At 42.2% G+C, this 12,075-nt stretch overlaps 2 protein-coding genes across 2 annotated transcripts in view; one reads left to right on the top strand and one right to left on the bottom strand.

Annotated features, from left to right (window-relative positions):
- MetRS (methionyl-tRNA synthetase 1) overlaps window positions 1-514 on the top strand; it is a 19,558-nt gene extending 19,044 nt beyond the window's left edge. Inside the window, exon 21 of the mRNA XM_084606634.1 lies at window positions 278-514. Within this exon, the coding sequence (XP_084462760.1) occupies window positions 278-442 (165 nt within the window). The 3' untranslated portion in view covers window positions 443-514. The remainder of the gene's footprint in view (window positions 1-277) is intronic.
- On the bottom strand, window positions 456-12,075 carry LOC146185709 (uncharacterized). Its single transcript, XM_084606635.1, has 10 exons — window positions 11,617-12,075; window positions 11,444-11,545; window positions 11,303-11,368; window positions 10,953-11,176; window positions 10,100-10,415; window positions 8,676-8,837; window positions 6,945-7,049; window positions 5,919-6,096; window positions 5,260-5,365; window positions 456-3,919 (listed from the first exon to the last, which is right to left on the bottom strand). The coding sequence occupies exons 2-10, from the start codon at window positions 11,521-11,523 to the stop codon at window positions 3,780-3,782; spliced, it is 1,377 nt and encodes a 458-aa protein (XP_084462761.1). The 5' UTR covers window positions 11,524-11,545; window positions 11,617-12,075; the 3' UTR covers window positions 456-3,779.

Here is a 12,075-nt window from a genome sequence, read left to right as displayed (position 1 = left end):
ATGTGTCGTTAGTGTCCCTTCTTTTCCGACAATACGGGCCAGCTTAAATTTGTTTTCCAGTCGGGCAGACCTTGAATGTCTTTTTCTGTCTTGATGTCATGAATTTGAACCGCATGATGGGAAAGACATTAAAAACCAATAAGTGTGTCACTTTATGCCATAGCCAGAAAGTTGTGCAGAATCAATTTTAGCAAAGATAAAAAAATTAGCGTGGGATTGTACTAGGGCTTTTGTTCCCGTTAATGCCTCACTCATTCTCTTTCCTTTCTCCCGCTAGGGTAACAAAGTCAGGGAACTCAAGGCTGCCAAGGCGGACAAGGCAACCATCGACAAGGAAGTGGCCTGTCTTCTGGAACTCAAAAAGCAGCTGGCATCAGCCTTGGGCCAGGAAATGCCGGCTCCCTCGAGTCAGAAGCGTGGAGGCCAAAAAAAGAAAAAATGATCGGATGGCGAACTAAGATATAAGCCACTTATTTATTTCGTAAATAAAGCAGGAGCACGCACACAGCAATAATGTGCAATATGTTTTTGTGGGTTTTCACGTCAGCTGAAGAACAGGCTGGAAATTGGTTTGCATAAGAGCTGCAAGTAGAGAAATGAAATTTCGGCACAGAGAGTAGTAAACGGGTACACGTGCTGTTTGTAACAGCTTCCTTTTAGTATAAAACACTCCTACACAACGCAACTTACATGCCGTTTTCTTGTATTCAAGATTATGCTAAAACAGTACAAGTGGTTCATACAATAGTGGGGCAAGAGACAGTTGATACTTCTGATGTGGCTATAAACGCCCTTGGGAAAAAACACCGGGATTTCATATTGCTAAACTGCCTCTCACACACTAAGCAGAAGCTGCAAGCCGCCATTCAGATGGTGCAGCCTCAAAGCGCAAGTACATTTCCAAGGCAAGAACAGAAATGGCACTACTGCCTACCACAACCTGTTCAAATTTGCGACGAGCGAAGCACTGCAGTATAGCTGCTCTCAGACACATCAGTGTAAAGAGTTTTAATAGGCACTGAAAATTGAAATTTTTGCTGATGTTTAACTGAAAGACAATGTATTCTGCCAATTGCTTCCTCACTGATTCTTGTAAAAACGAGTTTCTGTATGCCTCCAAATAGTATATGTACAGCCAGTATATGTACAGCTGACTCCCTTTAAGACTAACGAAGGAACCAGGAAATTTGTTCTAACAGATATGACCATAAAAAAAAAATACGGGCATTCTTGATGCGTGTCCAAATATATGTTGCATGAAGGTGTTCATCTTTCCGAGAGAGGATAACTGCAAATAGAACATTATTGCCTTACACTGCAGTGTGCTAATATCGTGAAACCAGCTCATATCCTGCTTGAAAACTGCACTTGTCTTTTTTTCTCCTCTTGCTTTATCCCACAGCATTTTTCTTTTTTTGCTTCCCATTCTGCTCGGAGCACTTCAAGGAACCCAGCAGAGTAGCTGTTTGTCGCTTCTCTCCTCCATGCACGTTTCCATACGCCAGAGGCAATGCACGTCATGTGCCTTCGCAAGTGGTGCACACGCAAAAATCAAGATGTCAGATCTCTGTCAGTGCAAACTTGATGGCGCCCTTCCCTGCTATATCCAAACCCGCAAGGCAGCTTCTGCATGATACTCCGCAAAGGTGTACAGAAGCCATCTACTGGTGACGTATTTTGTGCAGAAGCATTTCATATAAATCCCTCTCTCTGAAAGTGCTGTGCGGGCACCCTGTGAGTGCCTTTGAATGGGGCCGCCGCAGTTAAGTTTTTTATCTCAAGGGTTTTTTACATTTTTTTTTTTCTTACTGATTTCTACAGGAAACCAACTAATAGCCTCACTCTGTTCACCTTATCGAAGAATTCATCTTAACCAATGTCGTTTAGGGATTTTACTGTATTTTGTATACTTGCAGACAGCTTTCTGTGGTTCTGCAGCCAAGGCTAGGCTGGCAAGAGAAGGAGATTGGCTTTTGTGCCCATCGTGTAGCGTGGAACATTCAGAGTAGGGGAGCAGTGGGATGAGGAGGGTTGTTAAAGAAACTGTGCGGAATCTAGGAGGAAGGGGATGGGGACAAAAACCTACTGCTTTCCCTTTTCTGCTTAACCTTCATTGCGGAGCAACACAAAGTTGTCCGGGAGTACAGTAGTCCACAACAGGCTGCCAAATAGGCTGGAAGCTTTTCTGCATATGCACCAATGTACTCATGGCCTCAATACCCAGTTTTAATGCGAGCATGCAAACTCCTTTCAAATGCATTACTCTTCCTACACATTACCTTTGAACAAAAAAAATTAAAAAATGAGCCTTTTGAAGTAAACCGCTAAAGACAAGATCAGGAAAATTGCAGGGCGTGTAGCAGCATGCACAAGGCAAACATACACTCAAATGGAACCAAACATTCCTGAGCCAATGCATAAAAGCAGAAAAAAAAGAAACTGAGCATTAGCTATCACAACCACTAACCTGTAAACACTTGTGACCAAGTAAAACTGACTTGGGTAATTCTCATCACAGCAATGGCATGCAACGAGATAAGTTCGGGATCTAAGGGCAGATATTCAATGCGCTGCTTACTAAAACAAATTTTTTAAAAGTGGCTGCAGAGAGAATGTAACTGCATTACATTAGCAGTTGTTTCATACCAGTCCCCTCCTGCATCTCAAAATGCGAGATATGACTGCAACTTGCCATTTGATCAGCTTCCATCTAAAACCTGCATGCAATGGATCACTTCAAGCAACTTCCAAGAAATTCTCTACATGGCTGAGCAGACAAATAACCTGTCAATGCAGCCAAATGGTCTTGTGGCAGCAAAAGCTGTATTTATGCTAACTATTTATCAGACAGTACTGAATGAAACAGGTACATTGGCAAAATATAAAGGAAAACAGATGTATTAGTTATATCACGTAGGTGAGTGCACACTACAAAAATTAAATGTTTACCGTTTCTTGTACATAGAATGTGCTGTAACAAAATACCTCCACACTTCGTACGCTTCTTGCATGTGCAAAAAAATAAAACTAAGTTGACAGAAAGCAACTCGGATGAGCAACTGGAGCAACGTGAAACGCAAGTTGTGACAATGAATGAAATAATGCAGACAAAACACATAGTATCACTGTTTCTGTAAGCATCTTTCTCTGCCCAAGCAAACCATTATGCTCCATTAGATTTATTTGTACGTCTCCCATTCTTTCCATGAAATGGGTAATAATCTCGTGTCATAATGCTTCCTTATAAAGCTTGCTGTATGTGTAGCACAACTCATCGGCATATAATTTCAAAGTGAGCTCACACATGTGACATTTGTAGTTAAGACAAACCATGGATATGATAACCAAGAAAAAGGAGCAATTATGCAATGAGCAATTAATAATACATCATATTAACAGTGGCACCAAAAAAAAATGTATTTCATATTTACCTTCCTTCACAACTGCATCAGGTCGCAGCTACTACAGATTAACCAACTCGAGTAACAATATTATTACAGAGCCGTATACTAACTCTCTAAGGAAGCTATCAGGTTCTCAAGGAAGCAGAGAATAGGCTTTTCATTTTTCTCATGAAAAGTGCATTGCAATGATCTGAATTATACTTTTTTTTTTATTTTAAAGAGATGCTGCAATACACTTTCGTTATGCTGTGCCCTGCACCTGCTATGTGCAGCCCATGATTATATTACATGCAATAATTCAGAGAGGGCTAGATTTCAGGATTGTGGCAAGTTATAATTTATATCATCAAAAAGTTGTAAAAGGAAAGTGAATCATCAGGGAAATGCTCTCAGGACATTTCCCACAGCCTCAAAGAAGTCCTCTAAGATGCTACTGGATCCACAGTGACTTTCATCAGAGTCGGCAAGTTTATCGGTTTTGCATCTTTCTTCAAAAGCTGTACTCTTAATCATCCCTGAAAGGTTAGAAAGTAACACAAACAAATGTTGAGACATAGCATTTAAATGTGCACTTAGTATCTGTCTAGCTGTTGGAATGACTTTCTTCAACAGCTGCACGTGCCCCTGTCATGTGGCTTTTAACTAAATACCTCTCTTAAATTCTCAACATCAAATGCATACTTTCCAATCCAGTCCTTCAGAATGGTGTCAGAATGGCCCCATGTAAGTAGGGAAAATTACCTTTGCAAACCATGTGACTGGGACAACAAATAAAAGAAATATATCACATACCACCCTGTTGAGAAAGGCTGTTGCCAAGACTGAACGAGTATCTAAACACACAAAGCAAAACAAACAACGCTCAATAATAAATAAGTATACTCGCGTAAATTTAAGAGAGAGAGAGAGAGAATAAAATGAGATGTGTGCACAAAAAATGCTGCAGACACAAATACGCCATGCGCAGCACGACATACTTTGCTCTTGTAACACTTTGGCATGAAAAACTGCAACAACCTGCAGTAAGTAGGTTTAGGGTAAGTAACTTGTTTGTTTATGAAGCTCGTTTGTAAATATAGCAAGTTTGATCATCCTGAAATGCATTGTTAAAAATAAATAGTCGCACTTAACACCACTTCCACAGCAGATCATCCATCAATAAAGGGTGAGAGATTGCAATGCATGTCGCACACACAATAAGATGAAGATAGGAAGGGCACACTCAAAAGGGAATGTGCTCCATTTAAGGTCAGGCTGCGGTCCCCACAGCTGCAATTAAAAGTGCGCTTAGAACTGAGGCCCAAACCTGTCGACACAGGGAATACGACAAGTTTTGTTCATAAGCCCCACGAAGAAAAATTGCAAAGAAGATTTGATTCACCTTTCCTATTCAAAGGTATTCAAGTGTTACAATAACGCCTCCATTGACCTCATAAATTCATTGGCACATCATTTAGGTCCTCAAATCACATACTTCAACTCTATCTGTTCTAATATGCAACTGATTTAGCTTTCCTGACGCCAAGCTTTAGTACCAAAGGCCACAAGTCAGCCTCCACAACATAATGACTAATCCCAATTCATACGCAAATGATAAATTCAATCCCCAACTTCCCTGCCACAGCAGAGCAGATCACACACACATCGGACATAGTATAGCAGACACACAACCACCACCTTTGACCTCTTAGCCACGTAAGTAAATATAAACAAGTCGTGATAGCTACCAGAAATGTGCAGCTTTCTCTGTAAGATCTGACCATATTAAAAGAGGTGCAGAGCTATAATTTACACTGATGCTGAAGGCATGGAAATGCGATATTAGCAGCAAGACAGCCGCAGTGGCGATCCTAACCATCCATCTCCTCCATCCTGCAGTGAATGGCAGTCTCCACAACCTCCAGACTGGCGTAGTCCAACTCTTTGATGAGGCACAGCACGGCTGAGAGTATGTTTGCATTCTGCAAATCGATGCCAAAACAGAAAAAGCAAGAAGCGAGTTAACATAGGAGAAGGACAAAATTTGTCTATAAACCCTCGGTGCACAACAAAGAGGAAGTGAAACTAGCTTATAGTATATCATCTTCGCACACGTGGGCTGAACAGTACAAACCGAGACTGCTAAATCCTATCAGTTCTTCCTTTTGAAAATTCTTTTCACAACTCATTCTGCTACCTCGAAAACAAGCTATACAACCTGAGGAGCTTTCAAAACTAGTCTTAACCCAAACTGCAACTTTTTAAAGGTAAGTTGCAGCCAAAATAAGTATTCTCCTCATGAAGTGCAAGGTATATTTACAGGTGGGCACAACTTTAGCTCTCTACATACACCACTGCACAAGCTCCAGTCAATATTTGTTTATTTGCTTGTGTTTCTATGTCCACATTTCTTCAGTTCTGGCTGCCTGCGGATCCGTCGTGGCCCGATGAAACATGGCACAAAGCAACGTTTGCGAAGTCTGACTATGCACAGTTGTACAAAGGAAAGAAAAAGGAAACTGCTAGCCCACTGACCCTGTTTTTGCCACCCTTGGGCAACAGGCGAGTCGGAGAGCCCTTCTCAGCTTTGTGTGGCCTGTGCACCTCGGCATACATGGCAGCACAGCCCCTCGCATTGCCGTCACCCGGCGGTGGGGACATTAGCGCATCAGATTCAAGGGAATGTGTGTGCAGGTACTCCACGGAAGAAAACCTAGAGAGAATTATTTTGCATTTAAATTTTGTGTGGAACCACCTCACGTGCGTCCCCACAATTTCCAGCAAGGCAGTTAAAACGCAAATATTTCCTAAATTTCAATACACTGGTAACAATCGCGCCACATGTGTAGCCTTTTGTACTGGCCCCTTTTGCACAGTTTTACATTCCCTGACGTAAATTAATGATCACATAAGCACGTTCTACTGAGGTCAGTTGACCACATTGCTGAAAGAAAACATGAATGCAAAATAGGTAGTGGCATGGCAGTGCATAGCATTTTAAAAACAATTTAAGTTGCAATGCCAGTATTTATTACAGCTAGACGCCAGCTACAAGTTACTGCGTCTACAATCCCCTTTAGAACTCAGCCACATTGCAACATATCAGGATTCCCCTTGCTCAAGCCACCTGCTTGACTATGGCACTTGAAACCTTCCTTGGCGCTGCCATGAGACAGCCTGGCCCAGTGCTTCTAAGCATTTTATGCTCAAAAGTGTCATTTCAAGCAAAGCCAATACAGTTCTTAATTCTCAGACAGTACACGCCCAGCATACTGCATCTACTCGCAAAATACTTTTTTTTTCGTAAAAATAAAATGGGAATATGAAGATGCATTCGTCACTTAGTGCAATATATTAGCGAAAATTCACATACTGACAATCTGAGTAGCGAATGAGTTTAATACAAGAGGACATTTACAACATGAGGAAGAAGAGTATTCGATACCCTAGCGCAAATGAGGTGAGACTGTTTCACAATGCTTCAAGAAGTGAAAACCCCATCTGATCTGAGTGAAGACGATAGGAATGACCACCTCCTACAGCGAGAAAAGAAGGCCTTACCGTCGAGTGTCACCTAGTTGAGCACTGCCCTGTCTTGCAGCTACCGGTTCATCCCCTTCAAAAAGGGCCACTGGATCACACGTGATTTCTGCACTCTTGCGCAACCTGCACAGAGATATATTGTTCAGCAGTCACTCACAACCTGCATACCACACATACGGCACAAGAGAAGGCATAAAAATGATGCAGTGGCAGAAAGAAATGACAAAGAACTGACTTCCTTCGTCCCTATTTTCTGTGCTACACTTAATGCAACAGCATTAAAGGCCCCGCTCCCTAGAAAATTCAGTGTCAATGTTGCAAGCAAAAAATCACAGGAAGGTATATCATCATAATACTACGTCATACACAATAAGAGTACAGCTGTTATGAACTTCCAGGATGGTTTCAGTAAATGTAATCGTTTAATGCTGCACCAGTACCACCAAGACAGAGCTGTGTAATATGATGAAGCAGAAGCACACTGCCACTGTTTGCAGGATTTAGCTGTGAAAGACTCTACAATGTTTCAGTTTCACAAAAACAAAACTTCTATGTTTAAAGGCAGAGATAACCAACACCAGCTGTGCTATAACAAAGCATTACTGACTACTGTTGCAACAGTGGTGCAAGTTTCTTTGCTAACCAATTTCAGTAGCGATGGACCAGATCAAGAAACACTAACTTCCACACTCATGAAAGACTGGCCATGAGATATTCTGACTCAAATAAATTAATGTTTGGAGTTGCCTACTTTGCAATACATCAACCCAAAATATCAGACATGTTGAACATGTTCGATACTACACACTGCTCAAAGTCTCACTGCCGACTTATGTTAGCTGGTGAAAGGAATCAAAGATTAAGCCTGAAGGGTATTGTAAAAAGCACTGATTAGCATCTCCTCAGAGTCCTGTAGAAGTACTACATGTATCCAATTACACTGTGCATTTTTTTACGTTACAATCAAAGAAAAAAGGCATACATCGGAGTCAGAAGCCTTTAATGTCAGGCTGTTGCAATGCTGACAACTACTACAGAGTGGCACCGGAGATGTGGCACCAGATGAGGCTCTTTTCAGAACTCAGAAAACATTAAACATATGGCAGTTCACTGGCAGCTAAAGTTAAATCAAGAAATTTAAATCATAGTAACTAGAAAACATTTCAGGGCTAAACTTGCTTACACATTAAATTAAATTAAGTGTCTACTTTAGGAAATTCCCATTAGGTGCTGCCAATATTCTGCAGGATTACAAAGATGCGTACAAAATGACTGCATCTTTAAGGGAGTTCGAACCGAGAAGCTCATTATCATGCATGTTGAAAATTACTTGCCACATCAGTCAACAAAGTTGTTAGAATACGTAGCAAATCGTCGGCATGTTTATGATTACCCATGATGCTTTGTACGTCACTAACATAAGCTTTAATTTACATCCACCTGAAACAGAAATGGTAGGTGGCTTATTCAAAAATATGGAACAAAAATAACAGAAAAAGAAAGCTTCAACCTTTATATTTTCTACAAAAGGCTCTATTTTTCCAAACTGAACTGAACAAAATCTGCTACCTTACGAGTTGCCATTGTTCTGTAATCAAATGCAGCGCATGCAAATTTTCTGTTTCTATGTTTTGAGTGCCGCAGCTTTTAAACACACATACTTTGTGGGCCTATGTGAGCTTGAGCTCCTTTTACAAGCAAGAACTGCATCAAGCTTGCGCACACAGCTACACAGTAAGACTGACTGACCTTCTGCCCGAGTGATCCATAAGTGTTTGAACCCGTGCATGAAATGCGTGCTGTTCAGCCGGTGACATGCCCTGGCACGACGCATGGCTGTCCTGAGGCATGTTGGGGAGCACAGGGGAGCAGGCTGCTTCAGCCAGCCGCGGAGGCTCTTTACACAAAGTGCTGCGTAAACACCACGCGTGCATTTAGTGGGGGGTGGTCACACAGACACACACTAACCAAATCACTTGGCCTTAAAAAATGAGGATTTCCACAAAAGGTGGCGTCAATTATATTCCTAAGGATAAAATGCACAAACTGCATAAAAGCGACGCTGCAGTTTCAGTAGAAAAGAAGGTGACTGAATAGCAAGACGGTGTTACGAGCAAAAGGGAGGACTGCGAATGCGGGCTACATCTCAAAGAACAAAGTCAGCAAAAGCGGTTAGGCAACCGGTGTAGTAGAAGTTCCAAGGTGCTGTCTGCAAGGTGAGGAAGAACCTGCACGCTACATATCCGACACCAAAAATTGAAACGTTCCCACAAATTAGAAACGAAACATACAAACTAACCACCATGGTGCTGTACCAGTTGCAAAAGAGACACAGAAATCGCTCTACTTCCCTCTTCCTCACAAAAGGGCAGTACACATCACAGTGAACCAGTGTCAAAGCAACAAAGAGCAGCAAGCACTTGAGTACCTATTGCAGAAGCGACGCCCCTAAAGAGAAGATAATGGTGAGCCAAGGGAGGGAGAAAAGGATTGATAACGAACGGCTCAATAATCAACTTTACTTGTGCTGAAAGACAAGGAAGCGACAAATGGACCACACTGAAAAACTGCTGCAGACAACTTTTACATTTTTTGCCTGCAATTAGCTAATGAACTTATTGGCCTAATTATTCTTTCAGCAATAACACTACGTCACCCTCTATTGACACCACTCATTAACCTCTACCACTTCTCAATTACTTACAACTGCTGCGGACACAATTTTGTGGACGCGATCTGCGGACAGAAATCTGTAAACATAGCGAAGTAATGCTCTCGCATTAATAAGTGCCCTGCTGACTGCAGAAATGTGAAACACAAGCAAAGAAAAAATTTTCAATGTTTCATTTTAACTGCCCACAAAAAATGCAAAGTGAAGCATCAATTGCAAGTTTTCCTTCCACGCGCTGCCACCGACTGCTTCGGTTACAATGAAAGAAAATGCCACAAATGAAGGTACAAATGCACAGCTGCCGCTCGAAAGGACACAATATTTGCTGGCCAAAAGAAGTAAAGTATAATACGTCAATAAAACGCAAGAAGACCTAAAGGAGATGACACAAGAACTCGCTAAACTCGGCTTCTACAGGAACACAAATTCAGGGCATGTCATCCAGTTCTAAAAGCAGGAGCAAGACACCTGAAGGGCGCAGAAGTCGTAACCATCTCCTTGCCTGTTTACAGCGGGGCTCTGGAAGGGAGCCGGTCTGTTTGAAAGATTGGCTTCTACAGCAGGGACTTCCACGTCCAAGTCCCTGGGGCGTGACACATTGCTGTACTTGTGGTGAACATCCTCAGAGCCATTCTGGCGGGCTTGTGGTGGACTCAGTCTAGATGGTGGCTGGCTGCTTGAATGCTGACGGTTGTTGTGATTGCCAGCAGGGGCCACTGGCAGCGACTCTTCTTCGGTAGCACCAGTAGTGCCCAAAGTTGGAAGAATCAACACAGCACCTTGCACTTGTGCTCTCTCAACCTCATGACTTTGAACAGCTGGTAGGAAATACAAAAACAGAAAAAAAGGGACAACTTCTTACAAGCACATTACAAGCACACTTCTGTATCATACGAGATCACGCAACACAATAACTTGTCGGTCTTGGTAAAAGAAGTACCAAGGCATTGCTTATACCAAGTGTTACAGCCACTATTAGACCCAACAAATTTAAATGAGATGCATGGATTGAAACAATAATGAACATCATTTGCTCTAACAGGTAGCATTTAAAGTTATTAATATATTTTATCATCACTTCAACCAAATGAACACAACTGATTTATGTTAAGGAGCACTGGGTCAATTAATTGATGCTTTCTTTTCTGGTAGCTAGCAAAAGGTAACGACTAGAAGAAGAGGCTGTCTGTCAGCTCTGTAGTAATTTGGAACACTGCTTTGTCTGTTAGCATGTTGGCCTCATGCTTCTCGGTAAGCATTACATAAGCGCAACGAAAACATTCTCCAATAAAAGTCACTGACAACAATCACAAGCATGGCAAGCAGTCTGGGAATCATACGCACGCAAGACTCACTTTGATTGTCCAATTTCTGCAGACTTGGAAGATATCTCAAAACTGTCATCCTGTAGTTTTCATTTTCCGCACAAGGATTATCAGCCAGCCAAAGGTTCTTTAGCTTAGGCAGATCTTTTAAGTACAGAACTTCGTTCAAGTCTTGTATATTGTTCTTCCGAATGTAAAGCTCTTGGAGATTCTTGCAATGCGCGAAGTCGGCTAAGGTGCTGATATTGTTGACGCTAAAATAATATAAAAACACACACACACACATCCGAAATTAGAACACGGAAATCAAGTTTAAAGTGGGGCACCAGCCCGCAACAGCTTCTTGCTTGCTTGTTTTATTTGTTTCAAGAAAGGCGTACCTCAGTGACAGGACCTCGACATGAGACATCTTTCGCACAATACTGACGTCCTCCAACTCACTACCCCTGCAGGAAAAAAAAAGATGGCATAAGAATACCGAACGGCCACTCATTACTGGTTGATATAGAAACCGAATTTACCAGCAGTTTAGTTTTCGGACGCTCTTCAGGTCCTGCGCTCGTGTACGTGACAGGACGCAGTTTTCCGTAAGCACACTCATTTCCGATCTTCTAATAGATGCTCTGCAGTGTAATCAACAAAAAGCGCATGAACATAGACCGTGAAATCGACGAGACGACGCCAATTTCCTTACCTTCTTAAAGCACCAGAGCAGATTTCGATTCTTTGAGCACGTTCAGACTGTTAACCATCACCAATTCCAGAGCGTCGCTACACGAGTAGGTGCCAATGCAGGTCCGCCGGTCCCACGGCGCGGCAATTTTCGATAAAGGGCCTTGTGTATACCATGTTAGGCAATGAACACGAACACGCTGGACAACCGGCAGTCATCACACGATGGGCGAGAAGGACGTACGCCGACAATTTCACAACCACGCACTTATCGCTGTAAAAATGCTTAGGTATTCAGCTTCGTCGATCGAACGCAGATAAACAACGAATAATTTTGGTATACATTGCCTTGACAACAAGACCACGCCGCGGAACGTCCACTGCGTCCACTACATTGGCACCGTGATTGGCACAGAACACGTAAACATCGCTTCGCCATTTACGGCGCACTCTACCGGTTGGAGACCATGCAATGGAAAGC

Source organism: Amblyomma maculatum, chromosome 6, assembly GCF_055883805.1.
Source record: "Amblyomma maculatum isolate TAMU_Amacu chromosome 6, ASM5588380v1, whole genome shotgun sequence".
NCBI classification, from domain to species: domain Eukaryota; kingdom Metazoa; phylum Arthropoda; class Arachnida; order Ixodida; family Ixodidae; genus Amblyomma; species Amblyomma maculatum.
This window is presented reverse-complemented; position numbering and strand designations above follow the sequence as displayed.